The 27,314-nt window shown below is 53.0% G+C and overlaps 2 protein-coding genes across 4 annotated transcripts; one reads left to right on the top strand and one right to left on the bottom strand.

Annotated features, from left to right (window-relative positions):
- Positions 1 to 383: 383 nt before the first annotated feature.
- Positions 384 to 9,963, bottom strand: AIRIM (AFG2 interacting ribosome maturation factor). Of its 3 annotated transcripts, none has more exons than XR_011390773.1 (4): positions 9,229 to 9,963; positions 4,139 to 4,318; positions 2,041 to 2,404; positions 384 to 1,245 (listed from the first exon to the last, which is right to left on the bottom strand). XR_011390773.1 is itself a non-coding variant. In XM_002720653.5 (4 exons), exons 1-4 carry the CDS (start codon positions 9,501 to 9,503, stop codon positions 1,208 to 1,210), a joined length of 612 nt encoding a protein of 203 aa, XP_002720699.1. In that variant the 5' UTR covers positions 9,504 to 9,958; the 3' UTR covers positions 384 to 1,207. The 3 variants fall into 3 exon arrangements, 2 of the variants coding, with proteins under 2 accessions (XP_002720699.1, XP_051688001.1); XM_002720653.5 differs by having other exon boundaries at positions 2,041 to 2,159; positions 9,229 to 9,958; XM_051832041.2 differs by having other exon boundaries at positions 2,041 to 2,169; positions 9,229 to 9,566.
- A 111-nt stretch (positions 9,964 to 10,074) lies between these two features.
- On the top strand, positions 10,075 to 26,469 carry CDCA8 (cell division cycle associated 8). The gene is made up of 10 exons (XM_002720647.5): positions 10,075 to 10,411; positions 10,523 to 10,651; positions 11,884 to 11,924; positions 17,454 to 17,526; positions 19,683 to 19,768; positions 21,037 to 21,101; positions 22,262 to 22,357; positions 23,751 to 23,877; positions 24,722 to 24,808; positions 25,671 to 26,469. The coding sequence occupies exons 1-10, from the start codon at positions 10,318 to 10,320 to the stop codon at positions 25,713 to 25,715; spliced, it is 843 nt and encodes a 280-aa protein (XP_002720693.1). The 5' UTR covers positions 10,075 to 10,317; the 3' UTR covers positions 25,716 to 26,469.
- The last annotated feature ends 845 nt before the right edge of the window (positions 26,470 to 27,314 follow it).

Raw genomic sequence — 27,314 nt, 5'->3', positions numbered from 1 at the left:
CGCTAAAGCTCGAGAGACGCCGGTTTCAGCCTTTGCCTCATGGCCCCGTGAGCTTCTCGACGGTTTTCTTTTATCTCTTCTCATCTGAGTCCCTCATAAGACTCTGCACCCAACAGTAATGATTATGTACCGCATACAATTGTATACATTCCTGGAAGGCTAGACGCTACATAACTAATAATAGCTATCTGGCAGGTCAACAATGGCACATTTCTATGTAATATTTCAGTTTTTTATTATCAGAATATTCACCTTTGGAGATAGAAAAATGGAAAAATACATGCAAAATCTAAGATCTAGTATATACCCGTTTCCTACAATTTTTTAGAAAGCGTATACCACTTCTGTAATAAGTATACCACTTCTGAACAAAAACCATTTCATCCTGAAATAAAAGTCTTCATGTTTATTAAGCCCTGTTACATCCAATGATCAAGATTTCTACACCCCCCGGGGAAGTGAACGTTCTAGAAGTATCATGACCACGGCAGAGGAAGGCATGGGCCTCAACAGTGCCCCCAGGACCGCTTGACACCGGGCTTCTGTCTTCCTGCGGGTGAAGCTCCCAGGGCACTGGCAATCAGTCAGCTCTCAGACCCTACAGCAACAGAGCCACTCTCCCAGGACAAGGCATCCGGAGCCACTCATGCAGCACCACCGCCCCCTGGTGGCAGGCTCTGGAAATGGAAAGGGGCTCAAGAATCAGGAGCTAGGAAACGGGTCAAAGACCAATTTTTAAACGTTTTCCATCAATAGCACCTTTATTTCTTTAAGTCATCACCACCACCCTCCTTGTGCCCGGGAGTCAGTTACTGGCACAATCACGTGGGCCCAGGGCCTGCCGTCCACCAGACTCGGTGCTTCGGATGCTGCCCAGGTACCCAGTCCTCTCCCTCCCTGCCGCTCTGCGCCTTAGGAAGGAGACAACCACGCCGTGTTCTTGTGCTCTGCCTTTCCCGCTCACTCTCGACCTCTGTCCACTTCCCTGAGCCTCAGGAGACGGCAAGCGTGGCCCAGAGTCAGCTGTGTGCCGCGCGGAGAAGCCCCAGTGCTCCGCAAACCCAGACCTCGGCTCCAGGCCTTGGCCCTGCAGCTAGGTGCGGCCGCATTGCTGGCATTTCCCAAGAAGCCGCAGGGCGGAGCAGTGTCAGTCTGAGACCTTGGTGCCTCGCCTCCACCCCTTTCTCCAGCGAAACACACAGCTTCCTTACTCTTCCAGGAAGAACGAAACATTCAACAGCGTATCTGGAGTAGGAGAGAGAAAAACTGTGGCCGATCACCACTGCTGCAAACACGAACGTACGACACAGGCAGCGTGGGGGAGGTGAGCACAGAGAAAGGGGAGGAGTGGGAGGTGAGCGCGGGAAAGAAGGGAGGAGGGGGAGGTGAGCACGGGAAAGAAGGGAGGAGTGGGAGAGGTGAACATGGGAAAGAAGGGAGGAGCGGGAGGTGAGCGCGGGAAAGAAGGGAGGAGGGGGAGAGGTGAGCACGGGAAAGAAGGGAGGAGGGGGAGGTGAGCACGGGAAAGAAGGGAGGAGTGGGAGAGGTGAGCACGGGAAAGAAGGGAGGAGGGGGAGGTGAGCACGGGAAAGAAGGGAGGAGGGGGAGGTGAGTGCGGGAAAGAAGGGAGGAGGGGGAGGTGAGTGCGGGAAAGAAGGGAGGAGGGGGAGGTGAGCACGGGAAAGAAGGGAGGAGGGGGAGGTGAGCACGGGAAAGAAGGGAGGAGGGGGAGGTGAGCACGGGAAAGAAGGGAGGAGGGGGAGGTGAGTGCGGGGGAAAAAAGGGAGGAGTGGGAGAGGTGAGCGTGGGGAAAGAGGAGTGGGAGAGGTGAGCATGGGAAAGAAGGGAGGAGCGGGAGGTGAGCGCGGGAAAGGAGGGAGGAGGGGGAGGTGAGCACGGGAAAGAAGGGAGGAGTGGGAGGTGAGCACGGGAAAGAAGGGAGGAGCGAGAGGTGAGCGCGGGAAAGAAGGGAGGCGTGGGAGGTGAGTGCAGGGAAATAAGGGAGGAGCGGACGCAGGAAGGGATAGACAAAGCCAGCACCTTGCACGAACTCTTGGTGTTCCGCTTCTGGAATTCGGTCCCAGGCCTGGGGCAAAGCTTGGATGCTGGCCAAGTCTCCCCACTGGATGGAGGAGAGGAGGTCCTTTCTCTTCAGGTACCTTCCGGAAGCTAAGGACTACTCAAAAAGAAAATGGAAGTGGGGGCCGGTGCTGTAGTGTACTGGCTGAGCTTCCACCTGCAGCACTGGCATCCCATATGGGCGCCGGTTCAAGTCCCGGCTGCTCCACTTCCGCCCAGCTCCCCGCTGATGGCCTGGGAAAGCAGTAGAGGATGGCCCAGATCCTTGGGCTCCTGCACCCGTGTGAGACGCAGAAGAAGCTCCTGGCTTTGGATTGGTCCAGCTCTGATTGTTGCGGCCATTTAGGGAGTGAACCAGTGGATGGAAGATCTTTCTCTTTCTCTCCCTCTCTGTCTGCAACTCCACCTCTCAAATAAATAAATTCTTTAAAACAAAACAAAACAAAACAAACAGGGATGCAGCCGAGGGGACGGAGGCAAGGAAAGGATAGGCAGCACCAGGGGAATGGGGACGGAGAGCTCGATGAGCGCCGGTGTAAGCACTGTGAGCGCACAGTGAGCGCGCGGTCAGGGCGGCTGCCGCTGCTGGTGCGAGGACCCTGTTACAATTAAGGCACACAGGGAGGGAGAGGAGAGAGAAGGCCCTTACGCTCCCAGACTGGGTCATCAGACAGGGCTGATGCTACAGCTAAGGAAGAGGGGTGCAGCGTGCGGCTCAGACCGAGAAGCTCAGCGTTAACCCCGAGCTTGCAGTTCTATGAGCCACCCAGTTGCAGGCATCTGCAGGGACTCAAACGCCCCAAATACCAGAGGCGACACAGAGGCTGGGGTTTGTGAGGCATCCACATGGAGCCGGACGCTCCATGGGAGCACTGGGCAAGACTCTAGAGAGGGGCTGTAGCGCAGCGGGTTAATGCCCTGGCCTGACGTGCTGGCACCCCATATGGGCCCAGTTCTAGTTCCGGCTGCTCCACTTCCGATCCAGCTCTCTGCTATGGCCTGGGAAAGCAGTAGAAGATGGCCCAAGTCCTTGGGCCCCTGCACCCACGTGGGAGACCCGGAAGAAGCTCCTGGCTCCTGATCAGCACAGCTCCGGCCATTGTGGCCATTTGGGGAGTGAACCAGCGGATGGAAGATCTCTCTGTCTTCTTGCCTCTCCCTCTCTCTGTGTAACTCTGACTTTCAAATAAATAAATAAATAAATCTTTAAAAAAAAAAAAGACTCAAGAGAAAAAGGCCCCAACCTTAACTAACTGGACTTCCTGCTTCCACCCTTGTCCCCCAAGCCCTTCCCCAGAACACAGCCGGCCCGATACCATGGAAAACACTGATCTCATCATGTCACTCCTCCACTTGAAAACCCCAGTCCCCGTTCTGCCAGACTCCAGCTTCCTGCTAATGCACACTCCCGGAGGCTGCAGGATGTGGGTCTCCGCCATCCACGTGGGACACCTGGATTGTTCTGGCTTGTGGCCTGGCTGGATCGGGCTGTTGTGGGCATTTTGTGAGTGAACCAGTAGATGGAAGATCTCTCTGTGTCCCTTAATAAACAAAAAAATCATAAAAAGGAATCCTTCCAAAGACCTCAGGGCTCTGCAACATCTGGCGCCATCTCAGCAGCTTCACGGCCTGCGAGACTCCCCCCAGGACTCTGCTCTGGCCACGGGGCGCCCTTGCTGTCTCCTGAGTCTGCCAAGCATGCTCTCCGCTCAGAGCCTTCAGACGGGATGTTCCCTCGGGCTGCAACATGCCAAGTATTCACACGGCCCTCTCCATTACCACCACAGACCTTTCTCATGAGGCCGCCCTGCCCGCCTTATTTAAAGTCACAGGCCCCTCCACGGTGCTTACCACCACCTGACCTTCTGTATTTTTAATGCCTGTCTCAAGCACCTAGCAAGTACCCGGGAGGTAGTGGCTGCTCGATACAATTCTTGGGGACTCCTTGTACTAAGGGACTCAGGAGGAATCCAAGCTCAAGAACCAGAGAGGACTGACCCAAAGGATACAGCTGTCTAATAAAACAAACAGCTGTGGACACAGCGTGTGCAAAGGATACGAGTTTCGGTAATGTCTGTCCATGTCTTGCAACCATTCTAACATGTCGGCCACAGAGGGGCTTGCCGCCGAGGGCTGCAGGACGGCGTCCAGGCCAAGCGTGTCCGCGTGCTGTTCATACACCTGGAACACTCGCTCCACCTGGCTGCTGACCGTGTCGCGCACCTTGAGGAGGGTGGCTCTGGGGGAAGAGAATGACATCAGGTGACACCACGAAAAAGGAACCCGGCAAAGAAGGTTCTAGGCCTGGATCAGACGGCTTTTGGCTGTGGAAGCTGGCCTGCGTGCTGCAGGCCGGTCAGCAGCGTGCCTGACCTCGGCCCCCTCCGTGGCAGCCACTGTGCTGCCATCCTCCCCAAGTTGCCACAACCAGGAACATCTCCAGATAGCGCTAGATGCCCCCTGCCGGAAAACTACTCCGGAGACCACTGCTCTCAGCAGATTAGTGACAGCAGAGGTGAACAAGAATCAAGAACAGGGCCGGAGTCGTGGCTTAGAGGGTTAAGCCACCACCTGTGGCGCCAGCATCCCATATGGGGTCCGGTTTGAGTCCCAGCTGTTCCACATCTAATCCAGCTCACTGCTAACACACCTGGCAGAGTTAGCAGAAGATGGCCCAAGTCCTTGGGCCCCTGCACCCATGAGGGAGACCTAGAAAAAGGTGCTGGCTCCAAGCCTCAGCCTGGCCCGGCCCAGCCCAGCCCGGCCCCAGTGGCTGTAACCATCTGGGAGCGAGCCAGCAGATGGAAGATCCCTCTACCCCTGTAACTCTTTCAAATATGAATAAATAGGTTTTTTGTTTGTTTGTTTGTTTGTTTTGTTTTTTTAAAGAATCAAGACCTGACTTAGGGAAAGAGGCTGAAGAAGGGGCATGGTACATTTTAAAAAAAATTAACATTTATTTGAAAGGCAGAGTTACAGAAAGAGAACAAGATCTACTTTTTTTTTTTTTTTTTGACAGAGTGGACAGTGAGAGAGAGAGAGAGACAGAGAGAAAGGTCTTCCTTTGCCGTTGGTTCACCCTCCAATGGCCGCCATGGCCAGCGCACCGCGCTGATCTGATGGCAGGAGCCAGGTACTTATCCTGGTCTCCCATGGGGTGCAGGGCCCAAGCACTTGGGCCATCCTCCACTGCACTCCCAGGCCACAGCAGAGAGCTGGCCTGGAAGAGGGGCAACCGGGACAGAATCCGGTGCCCCGACCGGGACTAGAACCGGGTGTGCCGGCGCCGCAAGGCAGAGGATTAGCCTAGTGAGCCGCAGCGCCGGCCTGAGAACAAGATCTATCCACTTGTTCACTTCCCAAATGGCCGCCAACAGCTGGAGCTGGGCCCATCTGAGGCCAGGAGCCAGGAATTTCTCCTAGATCTCCCAAGTACTTGGGCCATCTTCCGCTGTTTTCCCAGGCCCTCAGCAAGCAGCTGGGTTGGAAATAGAGCATATGGGATGTCGGTACTGCAGGTGGCAGCTTTACTCCGTAGGCCACTGCAATGGTCCTAGGTACATTGTTCTTAAAGTTGAACAGGAAGCCCTGTTGCCAGAGAAAAGTGAAGACCAAAAAGTCTTCTAGGGATGCCATAAAACTGCCTAAGGAGAGCAGATGCTCATTGTCCCAAGGCACGTAAACAAAGGGGAACAAGCAGAGGACACTGGAGCAACCAACCATTTCTAGCCACACGCTCCTTAGCCCCAGCCTAGGGAATTCTAGAATGCCAGTGTCTGCCTCTGCAGGACCCAGGAAAGCTACTCTTCCTCACGTGTAAGCCATCGGCTTGGGGGCCAGCATTGTGGTGCAGCTGTTTGAGCCTCCGCTTGTGATGCTGGCATCCCATTTTGAAATCCGGTTTGTCATGGCTGCTCCACTTCCAATCCAGCTCCCTGCTAATGTGGCTGGGGAAGGCAGTGGATGATGGTCCAAGTGCATGGGTCCCTGCCACTCGTGGGAGACCAGATGGAGTTTCTGGCTCCTGGCTTTGACCTGGCCCAGCCCTGGCTGTTGCAACCACTGGGGAGTAAAACAACGGGTGCAAGATCTCTCTCCCTTTGCTTCTCAAATAATTTTTTTTGAAGATTTATTCATTTATTTGAAAGGCGGAGTTACAGAGAGGCAGAGGCAAAAAGAGAGAAAAGTCATCTGCTGGTTCACTCCCCAAATGGCCACAATGGCCAAAGCTGGGCTGGTCTGAAGCCAGGAGCCAAGAGCGTCTTCTGGTCTTCCACATAGGCACAGGGGCCCAGGAACTTAGGCCACCTTCTACTGCTTTCCCAGGCCATAGCAGAGAGCTGGATCAGAAAAGGAGCAGCCAAGACTCGAACCAGCACCCACATGGGATGCTGGCATTGCAGGCGGCGGTAGCTTCACCCGCTACATCACAGCGCCGGCCCCTCACTGTAACTTGTATACATTTAAAGACTGAGTTTTATCGTTTGTGAGTTATATTTCAGAAAAAAAGGGAACACCTTGTGGAAGACTACTCTGTATGTGACACTGGTGTACGCTATCCCCATGTCTGTCCTGACCCACAGGAAGCGGATGCTGATGCGAAGGACGGACTTGCAGGGATAAAGGTCAGTGTCACGTCAGCAACGGTCACAATGCCTCACTGTGCTGCGCCATGTAGCCAGTGGGGAGGTGAGCCTGTGTGGGGACAGGGGACACAGAGCATTCTCTATTCCTTCCACTCAGTATTGCTGGGAAACCAAAACTGCTCTAAAAATAAGCTTATTTTTTAAAATAAGTACAAAATTGAGTGGGCTTTCTCATATTCACAAAATCGAGCAAGCATCACCATCCAGTCCCACAACGCCTCCGTCTTCCTGAAATGAAACCTTCATCCAGTACTCACTCCCCCAGGCGCCCCTCCATCCCGGCCCTGCGGCCGCCATCTCCTTCCTCTCCCATGCACCCACTGTTGGAGACATTACAGATGGAATCACACACCATGTGGCTTTTTACTGTCTGGCTCCTCTGCTGTAGCATGCTGTTTGTAAAGCTCTCCCATGTGTGCCAGGCTCTCCTCTTTAGGGCTCAATATCCCACGCTGCCTTTATTCTGCTGACGCACATCTGGACTAAGCCCACTGTTTCACCAGAATAATCAATGTCGATTCCCACAGAGCTTTTTTTTTTTTTTTTAAAGATTTATTTATTTATTTGAAAGAGTTACACAGCGAGGAGAAGCAGAGACAAAGAGAAAGAGAGGTCTTCCATCCGCTGGTTCACTCCCCAGTTGGCCGCAACAGCTGGAGCTGAGCCAATCCGAAGCCAGAAGCCGGGAGCTCTTCCAGGTCTCCCACGTCCACAGAGCTTCTCAACAGCTCCTAAGGAGCTATACTGAAACTGTCTACGCAGGAGGCTCTTGGCAACTTCTGCCCTCACGCCTCACCAAACTCCCCTCGCTCTGGAAGCCAGAGACGGATACGCCAGTCACGTGCACCTCACAAACTGGCTCCCCTCTTTCACTCCCACCTCCACTCCAGCCACCCGTTCCCTAGGCAGCACCACTCATTTCCACATCTGCGCATCCGTCGGGCTTTCCACGTCCCTTCCCCAACAGGCTGTGACTACCATCTCAGAACACCCCAGAACCTGGCGGGCTGGCCATCTCTTCCACGTGACTATCATCAGAACGCTGGTTCATTGATGTATTCTTAGCACCTTGTATTTGGCATCCCATTGGTATCTAATAAATGCATTTTGGAGGCCAGCGCTGTGGCGCAGCGGGTAAAGCCACCAACACCTGCATTGCTGGCACGAGTCCCGGCTGCTCCTCTTCCGATCCAGCTCTCTGCTATGGCCAGGGAAAGCAGTAGAAGATGGCCCAAGTCCTGGGGGCCCTGCACCTGCATAGGAGACCCGAAGAAGCTCCTGGCTCCTGACTGGTGCAGCTCCAGCCGTTGCAGCCAATTGGGAAGTGAACCAGTGGGTGGAAGACCTTTCTCTCTCTGCCTCTCCTTCTCTGTGTAAATTCTGCCTTTCAAAAAAAAAAAAAAAAAAAAAACAACTTTAAAATAAATAAATGCATTTGTATAAATGAATGAAAGAGGGCAGTGGGTTAAAGCCCTGGCCTGCAGTGCGAGCATCCCATATGGTCGCTGGTTCTAGTCCCGGCTGCTCCACTTCTGATCCAGCTCTCTGCTATGACCTGGGAAAGCAGTAGAAGATGGCCCAAGTCCTTGGACTCCTGCACCCACGTGGGAGACCTGGAAGAAGCTCCTGGCTCGTGGCTTCGAATTGGCGCAGTTCCAGCCGTTGCGGCCATCTGGGGAGTGAACCAGATGGATGGATGGACCTCTCTCTCTGTCTCTACCTCTCTCTGTAACACTGTCTTTCAAATAAATAAAATAAATCTTTAAAAAAAAATGAATGAAAGGAAGGTCCTCATCTTTGACAGTTTCCTGTGTTAGTCTGTGGCACAGACACTATACTGGAACTGTCTTTTGTTCTGGGTCAAGGAACAGGTGCTCTGTCCATCGGGAATAATCTATGCATATTTCAAAAAGTCCATGGAAAATGAAATTAAGTAAGTTTATTATGGCACAAAAATTTTTTTTGAAACCCATGCATATGAGAGGACCTCAAAAAGTTCATGGGAAACTGTGAATTATGAAAAGGCTACACCTGGATTCCAAAAAAATGCTTCCCACCGAAATAAATTTCTTTTCATTCCAGTTCTCCACAAGCCTTTTAAGCATCCTCCTAAGGTGAGGCGGAGGGTCCAGCCACACGCGGAAATCTGAGCTGGGAGGCCCGTCACGGGCACAGAACAAAGTGGGGGTGAGGGCTGGGCTCTGACCAGGCCCAACTCCCCGGGCCGGCCGACATAAAACCCTTGGCTCTGGCACCTGCCGAGTCTACACCACAGCCCTCACGGCCTCTTACCAGTGAGAACTACAGAGGCAGACTAACACGCGGGCTCCATTCCTTCTCCCTTCTGCTCGCCCACCACTGCCCTTCCGGGTCTCTGACAAGGCAAATGCCAGAAAAGGGCCCTCGCACAGCCGACCCGGGGCAACCGACAGCCAGGCCGGGCCGCCCCCACTCCGCCCCCCAGGGCCAGAAGCGCCCGCTTTGCCCCTCTGGAGCCCCTTACAGCCTCTCCCCGAGCTTGTCCAGGACGGCGTCTCCCGCCTCCAGCTGCTTGCGCCTCAGCCGCTCCTGCAAGTCGGGGAAGGCCCGGAGCGCCGGCACGTCCTCGAAGCGCACGCTCTGCGAGGCCTGCATCTGCTCGGCCAGGTTGCTGAGCGCGGCCACTAGGGGCTGGCAGTCCCGCAGGGCGCCCTGCCACAGCCCCTGCTGCTCCTCCACGGCGGGGAAGCAGCGCCTGAGCGCCTCCCGCACGGCCAGCAACGGCCGGTCCGCAGTCATCTCCGCAGGAGAACGGCAAAGGCTGGGGACGGAATGGCCGGAGGGGGCCAAGCCGGCGGGAGTTTATTCCGACCTCGGGCTCTGGCCTCCACGTCCCTCCGGACGCGAGGCGCTGAAGGGGTGAGGACCCTTGTTCTCCACTTCGCGGCGCTCCGGCTGCTCTCCAAGAGCCGGGCAGGGCGGTCTCCGGCATCAGACCGCGGACTCCAGGGCCCGAGTCCCCTCTCCCCTCAGATCCGCGCTTCCGGGGCCGAAATCCTGTCTCTTGCTTGAGGCTACCGGTTGCGTTTCCAGAGTCAGCGGCAAAACGTACAGCCAAGAAAGTCAAAGCGCGAAATACAACCACATCCTCCAATACGCGCCAGCGTCCGCGTCTACTCCCGGCACACGCTCAGGACGACCGCCCCTAACATACAGCCTCGCGCCGACGCAGTCGCCGAGGCACGGAAATAAGGCGTCAAGCCGCAATGACTTCTGGGCGATGTAGTCCTACGTGTGATTGGCTGCTTGATTGTGGAGCTTCCTGGTGATTGGACGTTACGGCGCCGTCCTAAGTCGGCGACTTCTCATTCGCCAGCCGGTGGCAGTTGAGTTTGAATTGATGGCGGTTAGCTACAGAGCCACTCCTCCCCTGCCGGAGCGGCGCAGCTTTTCTTAGTCCTTGTTTCGCGACCCTCAGGTATTGCTCTCGCGTCTTTTTTAGGCCCAGACCCCCTAGGAGGGGACTCCTTTCTCCCTTCTCCGCCCCCTACACCTCTTCCGTTGCTCCCTGTGGCTCGGCGCCCCCGCGCCCTGCGGCCTCCGCCGAAGCGCCATGGCTCCTAGGAAGGGCAGCAGTCGGGTGGCCAAGACCAACTCGCTGCGGAGCCGGAAGCTCGCCTCCTTTCTGAAGGACTTCGACCGCGAGGGTAAGGGGCAGAGCCCGGGCGGTCGTGGGATGCTGGCGCTGGCGGGGCGCGGGCAGCGGGGACCCGGCACTGTGGGTGACCCGCGTCCCGCCCGTCTGTGCCCCGTCGCAGTGCAAGTGCGGATGAAGCAGATCGAGTCCGACAGGCAGAACCTCCTCAAGGAGGTGGACAACCTGTACAACATCGAGGTGCTCCGGCTCCCCAAGGCGCTGCGCGAGATGAACTGGCTCGACTACTTCGGTAAGAGCCGCCCCGCTCTGCCCAGGCCCCGGCCTGCACCCCGGCCGTGGGGGCGGCGAGGCCCTCGGAAGGCACCTGTCGGAACGCTGGCCACTCGGGGAGAGCCGCGGGCCCACTGCGGCCTCCCACTCCCGATGTCCCCTCCCTCGCCGGGGCGCTTCCCCGGTTGTCTCGGCCCCCGGGGTACACGGACTGTAGGCAGGCCCTCTGCTAGGTTGCCTGATTCTCTCTGCTTTCCTTCATCTTAATGAGCACGGTGGCTGGCCTCCTTCCTGGGTGCAAATGCACGTTCTGCTCGCATAACAGACATTGAGCTTCCCCCTTTATCAAGCCGTGGGTTTGCTCATTGCTGCAAACGCGGAGCTTACTCAGTCATAAGGCTAGATGCTGAAGACATTGGCCTTGGGAGCCGGCAGGCTGATGGAGAGTTAAAATCACAGGTACTGCAAAAGAGAGAACAGAGTGGCAGCCAATAAGCCTATTTATATTGTGCTGTCTGGGTCAGACGGGCTTTGTGCCAAGTGTTTTATGTGATATTAACTAACTTTATCCTCATCACAAGGTAATTATCCACGTCCCTATTTTAGAAATGACAAGATTAAGGCACAGAGATTGGCTACCTGGCTCAAAGCCTCATAACCTGGTTGCTGGCCGAGTCTCTGAACGCAGGCATTGTGGTTCCAAAGCCAGCGAGCTTAACTGTCAGACGGCCTGCTGTGGAAGGTGTAGCAGGAGGAGCTAACCCAACTTTTTATTCTACGTCTAAATCTCTTGACTCTTTCCATTCAACACACATTTCCTTCAGTTCTACTGGATACCAGCTGTTTGCCAGTGCCTGTGAGTATTTTCTCTGGAATTCAGCGCAAAGCAGGGTAGGAAGAGGCTGAGCACCAAAGCCCTGTCTGGCAATCTGCTATGGTAGAAAAACCAGCAGAGTTTTAGTCATGTTCGCGCTGTCTTGAAGGATGAATTAGAAGGTGCAGAGAATTTCAGGCAGAGGAAATCCCAAGTATCGGGCCACCAAGCCATGTGACAGTGGCGCCTTTGGAAAGTAAGAATGGACCACGAGAGAGGGGACTGAAGCTTAGAGAGAGATTAGACTGGAAGTTGACGTTATGAACGCTGGGCCAAGGGCTCAACCTGGTCCCGTTTCAGAAAGATAACACTAGTATGAGGGAAGATCACTTATCATTAAAGTCTGATAGTAACCAAATAAAATGTTCTTTTTTAAGCCCTCGGAGGAAACAGACAGGCCCTGGAAGAGGCAGCGACAGTAAGTGACCTGTCTTATTTTTCTTTTTTAAAGATTTATGGCCGGCGCCGTGGCTCACTAGGCTAATCCTCTGCCTTGCAGCGCCGGCACACCGGGTTCTAGTCCTGGTTGGGGCGCCGGATTCTGTCCCAGTTGCCCCTCTTCCAGGCCAGCTCTCTGCTGTGGCCAGGGAGTGCAGTGGAGGATGGCCCAGGTGCTTGGGCCCTGCACCCCATGGGAGACCAGGAGAAGCACCTGGCTCCTGCCATCGGATCAGTGCGGTGCACCAGCTGCAGCGCGCCGGCCGTGGCGGCCATTGGAGGGTGAACCAACGGCAAAGGAAGACCTTTCTCTCTGTCTCTCTCTCTCACTGTCCACTCTGCCTGTCAAAAAAAAAATAAATTAAAAAAAAAAAGATTTATTTATTTATTTGAAAGTCAGTTACACAGAGAGAGGAGAGGCAGAGAAAGAGAAAAGTCTTCCATCCGATGGTTCACTCCCCAGGTGGCCGCAACAGCCGGAGCTGCGCTGATCCGAAGGCAGGAGCTTCTTCCAGGTCTCCCACATGGGTGCAGGGGCCCAAGGACTTGGGCCATCTTCCACTGCTTTCCCAGGTCATAGCAGAGAGCTGGATCGGAAGAGGAGCAGCCGGGACTAGAACCATATGGGATGCTGGCACTGCAGGCCAGGGCGTTAACTCACTGCGGCACAGCACCGGCCCCGACCTGTCTTATTTTTGAGCTGTTTGTTGTTCCTAACTAATCCAATCTTGGAAACTCCAAATGCTGGGTGCCCTCCGTGGGAGAGGTTCTGAGGTTCTGTAAAGGGTGCTGTCTGGTCATGTCAGCTGAAAAGTGATAGTTAGGCAGATGAGAGGAGGAGAAGCTCGAATAGCTCTGAGCCCTGAAAAGGACACAGGTCTGCTTTGGGCAGGTTTCTTGCAGCCCTGAGTCCTGTCGAGCTCCCGTGCTACTCAGCTGTGAGCGGGTCTGCTGATGACGGGGGCGGCTTCCTCATGTCAGAGCAGCAGTGCTCATGCCCGGGACTCCTGGGTATTCCCCAGCTGCCCCAGCATCTCCCAGGGCGGAAAGCCGTAGGTGGAGAAGCAAAGTCAAGTCTGGATCTGCAGTCTCTACGGTAGTAGCCATCAGGCCCAAGTAGCTATTAAAATTAACAAAATTAAGAATTCATTTTTGGTATGGGCATTGTATACAGCAGGTTAAGCCAGCACTCAGGACACGAGCATACCATATCTCAGTGCCAGTTCAAATCTTGGCTTCTCTGCTTCCAGTCCAGCTTCCTGCTAATACCCCTGGGAAGACAGCAAATGATTGCCCAAATGCATGATAGACCTGGATGGAGTTCTGGGATTCTGGCTTCAGCCTGGCCCAGCCCCAGCTTTTGTAGGCATTTGAGGAGTGAACCAGTGGATGGAAGATCTCTCTTTGTCTCTGCCTCTCTCTTTGCACTCTGCCTTTCAAATAAGTCCTTAACAACAACAACAAAAGATAATTAAAAAAAATTTATTGCCTCAGATACACTAGCCACACTGTTCGATAGCTTCCCACGTTAGTGGCTGCCATCATGTTGGACAGCACAGAAGAAAAGCATTTCTCCCCTTGCAGAAAATTGTATCAGACAAAGTTAGGCGCTAGTCCATAAGTAGACTTCACCGGGTCCCTGGCCACACAGAAATCATGTGCACAGTTTGTGTGCATGCACACATCTGTGCATCTCCCCGGGGAGGAGGTTTATTGTAGCCTTCATCAGCTTCACAAAATGAACCCACAAGATCTGCGTTTGTTGGTAAGTTGATGAGGATCACTTGGAATCCGAGGGTTGGAAAAATCTGACTAGAGAAGGATCCACAGTAGCTCTGACTAGCAGCTCTCTCCACCAGCTCTAGGATTAAAGACATTAAGAGTCAGTGGTAAGGCCGGCGCCGGGGCTCACTAGGCTAATCCTCTGCCTTGCGGCGCCGGCACACCGGGTTCTAGTCCTGGTCGGGGCGCCGGATTCTGTCCTGGCTGCCCCTCTTCCAGGCCAGCTCTCTGCTGTGGCCAGGGAGTGCAGTGGAGGATGGCCCAAGTGCTTGGGCCCTGCACCCCATGGGAGACCAGGAGAAGCACCTGGCTCCTGCCTTCGAACCAGCGCGGTGCGCCAGCCACGGCGCGCTGGCCACGGCGGCCATTGGAGGGTGAACCAACGGCAAAGGAAGACCTTTCTCTCTGTCTCTCTCTCTCTCACTGTCCACTCTGCCTGTCAAAAAAAAAAGAGTCAGTGGTGGAAGTAGGGAAAAAGTTGCTAGGTTTGGGGTATGAATATTTTAGGAGAGGGGTGGGGATAACTAAAATATAAAATCAAGAACTAGTAAAGCATTCTAAGTGCTTGCTTCCGCTGTCTTTGTGATGTGTCCCCATGACCCACTTGACTCAACCCCCATGCACCTTCAGATCTAATGTTTCAAAGAATCATATCTGAGACGAGTTGTGCTCATTAGATAATGCGTCTCCCTCTGTTTTAATCAGACAGTAGAGAACTGAAAGAACTTCTGATGTTAATGTGAGATGTCAAGTGTTGTCGGGCCAAGTCGAGAGGATTCTATTCTTCGTGAATGGGATTTAAAACCCGAGAAAGGAGTGTGCAGTGGCAAGTTGGCACTCTGGACATCTGCATCCTGTCCCAGAGTGCCCAATTCAGGTTCAGGCTTCTCTGCTTCCCATCCAGCTTCCAACTAGTGTGCACCCTCAGAGGCAGCAGGGGATGGATCAAGTAGACACATGTGGGGGACCCAAACTGGACTCCAGGGCCCTGGCGTCAGTCTGGCCCAGCCCTGGTTGTTGTGGGCATTTGGGGAGTGAACCAGCAGATGGAAGATCGATCTCTCTCTCTCTGCCGTTCAAATAAAATGGGGATGAAAAAGCACAAATGCTCCAATTGGAAAGTGTACCAGAGGCTTTATTTGGAGGTCTCATAGGCTCAGCATATAATCACACTTACAGTTAGGGGTTATTAAGTGAAAACATGCAGAGCAGAATCTGCAAAGGGAAAAAACCCACTGGGCAAAGTCCAGAGGGAATCGGGTGCAAGTTTCCAGAAGTCCATGCCTAGCGGAATCACAAGGAAATGCTCAGTTTAACACGTGTGAAGTGTTGTCTAACAGAAGATTTCATTAGAAACCCAGTGCCTGGAGTTGTTACCGGGGGCTGGACAGGTAGGCGTGCTCTACTGAGCACATAACAAAATTCCAGACTTCCAGAAGGAAAGCAGGTGCTCAGCATAAGCCTTTTTTTTTTTTTTTTTTTTTAAGATTTATTTATTTATTTGAGAGGCAGAGTGAGTTAGAGACAGAGAGAGGGGGAGACAGAGAGGTCTTCCATCTGCTGGTTCACTCCCCAAATGGCCACAACAGCCAGAGCTGGGACGATCCAAAGCCAGTAGGCAGGAGCTTCTTCTGGGTCTCCCATGTGGGTGCAGGGGCCCAAGCACTTTGGACATCTGCTGCCTTCCCAGGCACATTAGCAGGGAGCTGGATCAGAAGAGGAGCAGCCAGGACACAAACTGGTGCCCATATGGGATGCTGATGCCATAAGCAGAAGCTTATCCTACCACACCACAGCACTAGCCCCCAGCATAAACCAGATTATTGGCAGAAATTTTAGGAACAGTGAAGCATTTTTAATTAAGGAATGGTGGGAAACCTCTCAAAATCCATGTTGCCAGATGCCAGTGTTGCCATAGGCCTTTTTACGTATGTCAGCTTGGGCCTGCTGTGTTAACACACTGCACAGGAGGTGATCCATAGCTTGCCATCAGTGATTGCAAGTTTCTAGAGTTGGCAGAAAGTGGATAGGGATGTCACCACTTTCCGTTTCAGCAACCATTGCAGATATCACTAATCTACTCAGCTTTGTTTACTTGCTAAGCCCAGACAGCCTCCAAATCCTTCTCTGAGCAACCCATATGTTATAGGTAGTCACGACCTAGAAGAGTGGCTGGAACCGCCCACCTTTTTTAATTTATTTGAAAGGCAGAGAATTGGCCTCCCAGCCACTGGTTCACTCCCCAAATGGCTCAATGGCAGGGCCTGGGCTAGCCCAGGGCCAGGAGCCTGGAACTCCATCTGGGTGGCAGGGACCCAAGCAGTTGGACCATCTTCCGCTGCTTTCCCAGGTGCATTAGCAGGGAGCTGGATCAGAAGCAGAGCAGCCAGGATTTGAACCAGCACTCTGATATGGGATGCTAGTGTTGCACACGGTAGCTTGCACTGCTCCACAATGCCAGTCCTTTTTGAAGGATCTAGGAGCATCAGAAAACCTTATTGAGGGGCTGGCACTGTGGTATAGCAGGTAAAGCCACTGCCTGCAGTGCCGGCATCCCACATGGGCACCAGTTCGTGTTCTGGCTGCTTCACTTCCAATCCAGCTCTCTGCTATGGCCTGGGAATGCAGAAGAAGATGGCCCAAGTCCTTGGGTCCCTGCACCCACACAGGAGACCTGGGGGAAGCTCCTGGCTCCTGCCTTTGGATCGGCTCAGCTCCAGCCTTGCAGCCATCTAGGGAGTGAACCAGCGGATGGAAGACCTCCCTGTCTGTCTCTCTGCATCTGCCTCTCTGTTAACTCTGCCTTTCAAATCAATCAATGTGGGGAGCAACTCGGACTAGACTAAGTTACTGGAATTAAGACTTATTCTATGCATCTGCTCTCCCACAATATGGTGCTGGGAGAGGAGAAAACAGCTTCTACACAGCTGCCTCCAGTTCAACCAATAAACAGCAGGACCTGCTCCTGATTGGAGGAGAGCAACGTACTCGGCGTGTGGGTAGCAGAGTTGGGATTGGTGGAAGAGGACTATAAAGGAGGAGAGAGACAACATGCACCAGGAACATCTAAGGGGAACATCTGAGGGAACACCTGTGCAGCCCCCGAGAGAGCCGGCCGGCAGTGTGCCGCTCCCCTGCGGAAGTGGGGAAAGTGGCTAGGGGGAACCGCCCTTCCACGGAGGTGGAAGGGACGGTAGCCAACCCGGGAAGAACCAGCAGCAAACCCGGGGAGGGCCGAGCAGACAAAAGAACAGCGCAGGGTCCTGTGTCGTTCCTCCACGAAGAGGGGGAGCGACAAATCAATACAATTTTTTAAAAAGATTTATTTATTTGAAAGACAGTTACAGAGAGAGGTAGAGCCAGAGAAAGAGGTCTTCCATCCACTGGTTCACTCCCCAGATGGCCGCAATGACCAGAGCTGAGCCGATCCAAAGTCAGGAGCCAGGAGCGTCTCCCAGGTCTCCCACAAGTAGGTGCAAGAACCAAGGACTTGGGCCATCCTCTACTGCTTTCCCAGGCCATAGCAGAGAGCTGGATGGGAAGTGGAGCAGCTGGGACTTGAACCGGTGCCCATATGGGATGCCAGCACTGCAGGCGGCAGCTTTACCTGCTACACCACAGCGCTGATCCCTCACCTAGTATGTTTTGAAACTGTTTTTCATCTTTAAATATTGTTCCTCATATTTGATGGAATAAGTTTGGTGCTTTCTGACTGTGTTTGTCACAGGCTGATGTGGATATCACGGAAATAAACAAACTAACAGCAGAAGCTATTCAGACTCCCCTGAAATCTGCCAGATGTGAGTACTTGTCAGAACCCCTGCTGAATGGAGAGGGCCGTGCTCTGGGGGGCTTGCTGGGCTGCTCAGGCTGGGCTCCATTGGTGGGGCTCTTCTCTGATGTCTGGTTCTGAATCTTATCAATCCAAAAACTTTCTACTTTGGCCCCCGTATTCCATTTGTTCGTTGTGTGCAAGATAGATACTAACCAAACTCATAAGACCACTGTGGAGCTAAAGGGAAAATTAAAGGGAAGTAAAAGCCATGCTGGAAATCAAACATTGATACCTGCTTGCTTTTCTGTGGTTAAACTAAAGTTGAGAGATAGTCTAAGTGGGGCAGTACCAGCTAAGACACCCCCTGATCTGATCAGCAGGGGTGAGGGAATGAGGAGTTTCCTATGGGTGTAATTCCACGTTACAGTTCAGTGAAATGGCCTCAGATACATCACGCACTCAGCAACGCTGACTTACAGGACAAGGCACACGGGAAGCCTGTTTGTTACCAGTGGACGTGGAGCTGGGTCGGGAGGAACTGTAACATGGACTCAGTACTGCTATCATCAGGTTTGATGGCTCCACGGATCCAGCTTTTGTGAGGCCAGACCTGATCTGTGGGGGCTGCCCCCCAGGGCACCTCCTCCACAGGGCAGGGCCAGAGACCCTGTCCACTTCCTGTTCAACTGCCCTTCATCAGGATGCCTTGTAGAGTGCAGAAATCATGATGCAGGTTTCACTCTGCTAGGGTCGTGTTCCAGGCCTGCCTCCCCGAGGTTATGACCGAATTAGGTGTAAACGTTCTAGAGTTCTCTGTCACATATTTACAATCTGTTAGGTCACTTTGGGTCATCACTACATTTAAGTAATATCAGTTTCTCCTCCGATTTCACTCTGTGGAATGGAACACACCAGGACCAAGCCAACAGTTAGTTAGATTGGACTTTGACTACTTGGTAGGCTATTAAAAAATAGAGGGAGGTATGTTGGGGCACGGTGGGTTAAGACACCTGAATCCTGTATCAGAGTGCCAGTTTGAGTCCCTGCTACTCCACTGCTGATCCAGCATTCCTGCTGGTGCTCCAGGTGGAAGATGGTTCAAGTACTTTGGTTCCTGCCACCCATTTGGCAGGACACACAGATGGAGTTCTGGGCTCCTGGCTTTAGCCTGGCCCATTTCTAGTTGTTAGGGGCATTTGAGGGGTGAATCAGCAGATGAAAGATCTCTTTCTCTGTCTCTCCCTCCCTCCCTCTGTCACTCTGCCTTTTAAATAAATAAATAAATCTTTGGGGGGAAAAACAGACTTAGATTCTAATTTGGTATGTCAGAACTGCAGCTGACAAAGGAAACTCATAGTCATTTAGTCCAACCTTCCTACCGATGACTGACGTATGAATTTTTTCTGTGGAGTCCCTGTTCAGGAGGGTCTGGCTCTGTGCCTTCCATGTCCAGCAGCTGTGGTGACTGGGAAGCACCTCCGAAATTTGAACCAAGGTTTCCTCATGCCATCCACACCTTGGTGCTGGCTCTGCTCTCTCAGATCCTCCTGAACTGCCTTCCACGTGACAGACCTTTAAATATTAAAAATTGGTACTGTTGCCTCTAGAATCTTCCATCTTGAGCATGCCTTGTACTCCTTTTCCTCCTAAGATGAGAACTGTAACAATAACTTTATAACTAACTGTATGTAAAATAAATCATGCTTATTATAATCTATGTCTGTTGCTGTCCAAAGGGCTTTACATTCATTCATCCCACAAATACTTAATAAATACTTCATGGAACAATTCTGGGACTACAGTAGCAGGAATAAAAATAAAAGAAACACTCCGTTCTTGTGGAGCACACGTTCCAGCCCTCATACTATCCCTGTAAGTGACTGCTCCCTGTCATAGATGCGGAAACTGAGGCAGCCTGGTTAGGGCCAGGCTTCAAGCTCAAGTTTGTCTCAATCAGAATGCTGGGCTGTCCCTCCACAGTGTCATGTGGGGTTTCTTACCCCTCTGATTGGTTTCCTTTGTTTTTCACACTTGCTGTTTTTGAAAGCAGTGGGCCTCTTTCTGTTGAGTCTATTTCTTGACTGCAGTCTAAGATCATGTAAGTTTTACTCCTTCTAAGAAATATGAATGCATGAGAGTCTATTCCCATCAGAAATTTCACTGTTACAACTTCCTTTATAGCACGAAAGGCAATACAGATGGAAGAAATGATAGTGGAAGAAGAGGGAGAAGAAGAAAGTAAACATAAGGACCCTCAAACCGCAAGAGTAAGTAGGCATCCGGGCTGAGGGCTGGGGGCTGGGAGCTGGCAGGAGACAGGCGAACACGAAAACACAGGGAATACGGTGTCTCTCCCAGAGCTCACAGTTTACAAAAGAAGATTCTGCTTTAAATGGCCAAGTGATCATTGGCATGTGTGCAAAGCATGTAAAACAGAGGAGGAAGCTGGCACGGGTTCCCTACCCCTTTGGGACACAGCCAGGCCTTCTGAGCTGAGTGAGATTCCGCTAACTGGAGAAGAAAGGGGAGAGGATTCCAGGAGGAGCAAAGCAAGTGTCCTCTGATGAAGGGCAGTTGGATGTGGCTGGGGTGTAAGCCTGAGGGTAACACGGACGGAGCAGGGGCCAGGTGGGGAACGGCTGTGTGGACCTCGTCCTGACGGGCGGGTCCCGGAAGTGCCATCAGATCAGTGTTTCAGAACAGCACTCAGGACAAATGGGAAGGGGGAGAACAGGACAAGGGAATCTGTCTGGAGGCTGCTCCTTCTTGAACTGAGGCACGGACACTACAGAGAGAAGGGGCGGTTCCATACAGAAGGGGTGTGATTGGCAGAGCAAAGGAGGAGCCAAGACGACAAGACAGTTCTAGCCCAGGAGACTGCTGACTTGTGCAGCTGGGGCCCTGGAGGCAGAGTGTGCTGGCAGCAGGCGTCAGGCGTTTGACATGCTGGATGTTGGGTACTTTCCCAGGAATTTCAGGGAGAAGCAGGAGATTGAGAGACACACCCCAGATCTGCAGGCGCTCGTCCCAGGATGGGAGTGGGAAAGGTTCTACAGCAGGCAGGGAGGGAGGGAGGCAGCAGGTGGACAGTAGGGGAAGGAGACTGCTGAGGACTAGCTGGAGAGACAGGAGGAAGGAGGGGTCTTAGAAGACCAGGGCAGCCGCGTCAGGTGCCTCCCAGCTCTCAGGAAGGTTCCGTGCATTGAGCACCTGGGACGCCCTGGGCGGCCTTCACGGCAGTACTGCATGCAAGGCAGGGGGTCGTCTGGCTGCAGTGCAGTCCGTTCAGAAGAGATTTACCTTCAGTGCTGGCCAAGATTCCCTGCTCTGGAGGCCCAGACAGCTTAGGCCCTTACTTGATCATGATGTTCTGAATGTGTTAAGCCACTGATTTCTATGAGATGGACCTTCCTTAAGTCAGTATTAATTACTTTTTCTAGCTCTGGTCCTCCCCCCACCCCTTTTTTTTAAACCCTCCTTAGTGTCCCTTTTCTGGATTTTCTGTACACTTAGTTTCGTTTGGTTGTAACTACAGGTCAAAAGGTGTCCTCCCTCCAAGAAGAGAACCCAATCCATACAAGGAAAAGGCAAAAGCAAAAGGTAAGGGGTTTCCAAGTTGAGGTGTGTGGTTTGGGTTTCACTGGAGAGCCGTGTTCATCATGACAGAAATGGAGGCGGGAAGGTGGTAGCAACCATTGAAGGTCCGGAGCTCAAACATGGAATCCTGAAGGTCCCAGCTGGGGGCCTCTGGAAGTGGTCTAACCCAGTGCTGTCTCCAGTTCTAACAGACAGGGAGAGCGTGCTGAAGAGTGTGGCAAGAACTGCCCACTCACTGTGCTTCGTTGCCTGGGAGTCAGTGTCTGTGCAGAGCTATGCCCCAGCCAGTCACAAAGTGGCTGTCACCTGCCAGTTCATTTCTTGAATGTTCTTGCTGTGTGAAGAATCCCCATGGACTTGAGTTGATTGTGGTGTGGTGTACTGGGAGCCATTTGAAGCAGAGGGAAAAGAGCTTAGGAAAGTAGACATTGGGATGGTATGTCTGTGTGGGAGTAAATACCTCATTTCTCCCTCAGCAGAGGTAGCAGGACATTAACCAGCACCTTGTAAGAGGACAAGAATTCCAACAGGAGGAGCCTTCATTTGTGTGTGTGTGTGTGTATGTGTGTGTAAAGATTTATTTATTTGAAAGAGTGACAGAGAAAGAGATCTTCATCTATTGGTTCACTCCCCAAATGGCTACAACAGCCATGGCTGAGCCAGGCCAAAGCCAGGAGCCCAGAACTTCATCTGGATTTCCCACATGGGTGGCAAGGACCCAAACACTTGTGCCATCATCTACTGCCTCCCAGGTCTATTAACAGGAAACTGAATCTGTAGCAGAGGCGGGACGCAGTTCCAGGAACTCTGATACGGGCTGCAGGCATCCCAAGTCTTACCTGTCCACAGCACAGTGCCTGCCCTGAACCTTTGTATTGTTATGAGATGTCTCCTTTCTTGCAGTTGGTTAGCTTAATTGAGAAGTCAGATTCTGGAGGCAGACTGTTCCGGTGCAGTCCTGGGTCCACTCAAACTGTAAACTCCATATGCCTGAGTTTCTGTATCTGTAAAGGGAGATAACAGTGCTTCCCCTCTCAGGTAGTTAGAAGGCTCACGTGAGTTGATGCAGTGTCTAACAGTCAGTACTTGCCACATGTGACATGCTGCTGCTGTCCTGAGACCTGAGGGTTGGACAATACCTAACAGCTGTTTCTTACCTGTAGGTCAAGCCATAGTCATATTGTGACCCCAGCTATGAGCCGATTGGAGTTGTCCATGGTCAAACCAACTCCAGGCCTGACACCCAGGTTTGACTCAAGGTGAGTGTCAAGAACAGAGCTTGGGTTCTGGTGAGAGCACAGCAGTGAACAGTATTCAGAGGGAAGGAGCGTTTTAGAAGATATGCCTGGTCCTGCCTGGGAAGCCTTCTAGCCTTCTCAGAGGACAGGAGCCATCTGGGCTTCCTGGTGTTTGCCTCTCTCCTGAATCACCTGTTTTCAGCAAAAAAATTATTCTTTGTCCAGTGAGAGGGAGGAGAACTAAGGGAAAACTTCCCTCCTACCTTTCAGAGGCCAAATTAAAAAGGTTTTTACAGCCTTGTTTATGCCTTCCACAGGGGCTAGTGTTTTGTTTTCATTGTTTAAGATGGATTGATCTGAAAGGCAGAGCATGAGAGAAAGATGTCTTCCATCTTCTGGTTACTCTCTAAATGGCTGCAACAACCAGGACTGCACCAGCCCAAAGCCAGGAGCCAGGAACTCTATCTAGATCTCCCACATGGGCGCAGGGGCCCAAGCCCTCAGGCCATCCTCCACTGCCTTCCCAGGTGCATTTGCAGGGAGCTGGATCAGAAGCAGAACAGCCTGGATTCAAACTTGCACTTGGATGTGGGAAGCCAGTGTCACAAGTGGAAGCTTAACAGGCTGCACCACAGCACAGGCCCTCCCCAGGGGCTAGCTGACTAAATAGGAACTGCCGATTAGCCCATCAAAGCGGCTGGATGTGTGTGTGCTGGTACTGAAAGAGTTGACGGCTCAGAGCATCCCCAGGCAGCTTGCTGAACGGTGGGTCCTGTGTGAGCCCACTGGCTTTATGTACACGGGAAGTTCTGGAGGATAGATAGGGAGCTAGGAGTGGTTGCCTCTGGGGAGTGGAGCAAGAATGGGTTCTCTCTTGGTAGGGAGAGTGAGGAAGAGTCCCTTTGTACTATAAAATTCCCATTTTACTATCTTTTTCACATGGACATGTAGCAAAAGACATTTTGGTGAAAACAGGCTGCAGCGTTTGAACTGTCTGGAGAAAGCTGGCGTGCGGATTAGTATAATGTAATCCCTCAGTCTTCCCGAGACCCTCGGAAGCTCCCTGTGATGGAGGTGCTCAGCCACCGTGGGAAGCACATTATCCAGTTTATTTCTGGCTCTGTGGATGGATGGATGACTGGCAGCCCATGTGGAGCTGCGGGCCTAAAATTTACACAGAGAAGAGTTGACTTTTGTTAGATGTATGTTTGGTAATTACACCCTCCTTTCTCCAGCTGTGTTTAGTCATTACTGCTTTAAAAAAAAATGTTTTCCCTAAATTTAGAACTCGCCTTCTTAGAAACATGTGATTTTGAAAACTTCAGCTTGAGACCAGATGGGGGTTGGAAGGGCTCCCTGTGCCTGGTGTCATTCAATCTGCCAGGCTGACTTCACAGACTTTCCCACTCTGCAGAGTCTTCAAGACCCCAGGCCTGCGCACTCCAGCAGCCAGAGAGCAGATCTACAACATCTCTGTGAATGGCAGCCCCCTGGCCGACAGCAAAGAGATCTCCCTCACTGTGCCCGTGGGCGGCGGCGCGGTACAGTATTTCTTGGGAAGCCAGGCCGCGGTGTGCTGCTTCGTGGAGCGCCTGCCTTCCCTGGGCCCTCACTCACTTCTCTCATCAGGGGTCTGCTAGTTATGTGGGTCCTGAGCTCCACACTCCTGCAGGACTCAGAACCTGGTTTTCTTTCCCAAGTCAGGGGCCCAGGCTGGGAGGATCCCTGACCATCGCTGGCTTCTGTTTGCCCACCTGACTGTAGCAAGCCTGAGGGCCATGGCTCTTGTCATTGCAAAGCAGTTCAGGAGTCAGATGGGTTGGCAAGCATAGTATCTGTAGTAGCTGCACTAACGGGGATTTGTTTTTGTTTTTAAGACTCATTTATTTGATGGGCAGAGTGACAGAGAGAGACAGAGATAGATCTTTCATGCGTTGGTTCACTCCTCAAATGACTGCAATAGCCATTCTGGGCAAGGCTAAAGGCAGGAGTCTTGAACTCCAGCTGGGTCTCTCACGTGGGTGGTAGGGGTCCAAGCACTTGGGCCATCTTCGCTGCTTTCCCAGGTGCATTAGCAGGGAGCTGGATCAGAAGCAGAGCAGCCAGGACTTGAAGTGGCGCTCCAGTGTGGGGTGTCAGTGCCGCAGGCAGCAGCTTAACCCACTGTGCCACAGCGCCAGCCCCAGCTCACGGGGCTGCTGAAGGGTGCAGAGGAGGCCACTGCTGAGGAGTGCACTTCGTCTAGAAAGGCCACTGCTCCATCTCAGCCACTCCCTGCCAGCAAGTGCAGGATGTCACAGAGACGCCGGGGCACACCACGGGGATGCTGGGTGAGGTCCCTGCCCTGAGGGACCTGCCAGTGTAACCCATTCTCCTCCCTTACAGAGCGTGCGGTTATTGGCCAGTGACTTGCAGAGGGTCGACATTGCACAGCTGGACCCAGAGGCCTTGGGAAACATTAAGAAGCTCTCTGTAAGTCTCAAGTTCATCTCCACACGTAGTATGTCTCCAGTAGCTTTCTAGGGGCAGCTCTCCCTGGGGTCGGGGCTAATACTTAGAATCCTGCTGCCTTCTTTGCCTCAAGGGGTTTTTCAACTGTGACCCTGCTGACACTGCAGCAGTTCTGTCCAGGTGAGGCTGAGTTTGGTGCCTGCCCTTGGCATTTCTCCAGCACACCTTTGCCGCCTCTGTGCGTGTGACTTTTTCCGCAGGGAACTTGGTTCTACTCCCTCAACAGTGATTTGCACCTGGCTTTGGGGAACCACACCTCCAGCTCTAACTCTGTCACTCTTTGGAGAACCACACCTCCAGCTCTAACTCTATCACTCCAGTGTCCAGCACTGTTTGGCTTGCTGTCTGGACATAAGTTCTCAAGAGAGGATTGAATTGACTCAGCTTGACTCAGATAAACATCCCAGGTCCAGTCAGCTATGGTCTTGGGAGGCAAATGGGAGTGCTTAGAACATGCATGACTGCCACAGGCCCACCCTTCTGTGGGGTCTGCGAGGGGTACGTCCACGGAGGGGGACAAGGGCAGAGCTGGCTTCCCAAACCCCAGCCCGGTGCCAAGGTCCCACGCATACCCAGCTGCCCAGCTCTTGCAGCAGTCATCCTGTAGCCGGGCCCAGGGCATCGCTGTTCCCAGGTGTGCCTTCCTGATCTCATCTGAGCTGTTGCTCTCCTCCTTTGTGCAGGCGAGAAGCTGAGTTGCAGAAAGGCCCATTCATGTGTGGCACAAACAGAGAAGAGGGGCTGAGACTCACTCAGACCGAGTGGCTTTTAGCCCGAGTGCCAAGTGCTTGTGTTTGAAGTGACCCATCTGCTTTGCTTTTAGAGCCGTCTCGCCCAAATCTGCAGCAGCATCCGGACCCACAAATGAGAAGGCGGCAGAGCCGGACCGGGCGTAGCGCGACCACTGCGGCAGGACTCGGAGGTCTCCCCTCTTCCTCCCCCTCCCGTGGGGGCACTGCGTGGGCCCGCAGCACCTCTCACGTCCTGTGCCCAGTCGTTCTTTTCAGGATGACTTGTGGAACAGTTTTTGTGTTTATCCTGTTTATCGAAGACCAAAAATTGGCTTGGAGGCAGCTTCCATGTCTTGCACGTCTACCTCTCCAGTTAGTTGGAACGTGGACAAAGGGACTGTAGACTTAGCATCTAGGCTAAATCTACATGTGTGACTGGCCGCAGAGTAACTGTCCCTAAGCTCTCTGAGGCCCAGTGGTCGCTGCAGGGTGGATGGACTCTGCAGAAAGCACTTCTCTCGTAGGGGGCTCCTGGGGGTGGGGGGCACGTGTGACTTGTGTGGTGGCCTTGTTCCGCATGTTTAGTCTGTGCCCTGGACACAGGTGAATTCTGCCCCAAACTGTCCTGGGCTGGGTTCCCAGGATTTGGGAGCCAGGGTTCTCCCACAGGCTTGGAAGCACAGTTTCCCCTGGGAATGGTTTCTGTTATTTTAGGACATGATCAATCTAGTGATGCAGCCCTGTGCAAGTCGAATCGTTTTTAAGTTGCTTGTTCTCCTTTTCCTGAGACTTCTGTACACACTGTTTTCCTGAGTGATGGTATCTTGATGGTTTTAATCAGAGCTTCTGAAAGGTACCTGCTTTCAATAAATTCTGGTTTGGTTTTTTTAATCACTCATCAGCCTGCCTGCCATCTTGCAGCTGTGCTACCTGGACTGGAGTGAGAGTCTGGGGACAGCTGCTGTCCTCAGGAGCTGAGGCAGCATCTCTTATATCTGAACGGGGACTCACGCCAAGTTCCAGTAACCTCAGCCCCTAAGCCGGTCTCCCAGCACCTCCATCCTGGGGGCTAGAAATGTACACACAGGACAGAAACCAGGACACCACAGTTAACCTGTACAGCGAGGTCTCGGCGGCCAGGAACAAAGCAGGGGCAGGCGTCAGCGATCCTGCTTCTCACTTCCCAGAGTCCCAGGGGCCCTGGCAGAAACTACCTATGTTGAGAACACTCAGCACGGACCTCAAGTGGCAGAGGGCTCTGCCTGAAAGACATCCTGGAGCTGGGACTCAGCCAGGTTGCTGAATACAGTTTGGAGCCCTTCTGGTCAGCCAGCATTTGGAGGAAAGGTTACTGCCTGCAAAGCAGCAGTCCCGCCTACAAGTCCCCACACCTGAGGCTTCTACCTGTCCCTCCATTCTTAAGGGGCAGCTTTTAGAAGAGCCTGACATTGAGGAAACACTTAGAACCCAACCAGCTGCGCCCAGATCCAGGTTCACCCTGGCTCACTCAACTCACAGCTCTGCCCAAGTCAAGCCAGCTCGAGGAAGTGTGTGGTATGCAGCAGGCGCCTACCAGACACTCCTGGGACTGAGACCAGGCACTTCATTCCACAGGAGGGGCTGATCTGGAAGGTAAAGTTTCCATTCCAGGATTTTTAGAAATGGGCTGAATGCTGTCAGGGCTGGAATGTCACAAAGGAAACTCCAGTCTTACTGTCAGCCCACAGATTTAGTCT

The sequence above is a fragment of the Oryctolagus cuniculus genome, chromosome 7 (assembly GCF_964237555.1).
Source record: "Oryctolagus cuniculus chromosome 7, mOryCun1.1, whole genome shotgun sequence".
Lineage (NCBI taxonomy): Eukaryota > Metazoa > Chordata > Mammalia > Lagomorpha > Leporidae > Oryctolagus > Oryctolagus cuniculus.
Note: the sequence above shows the minus strand (reverse complement) of the source record. Positions and strands in the feature narration are given on the sequence as shown.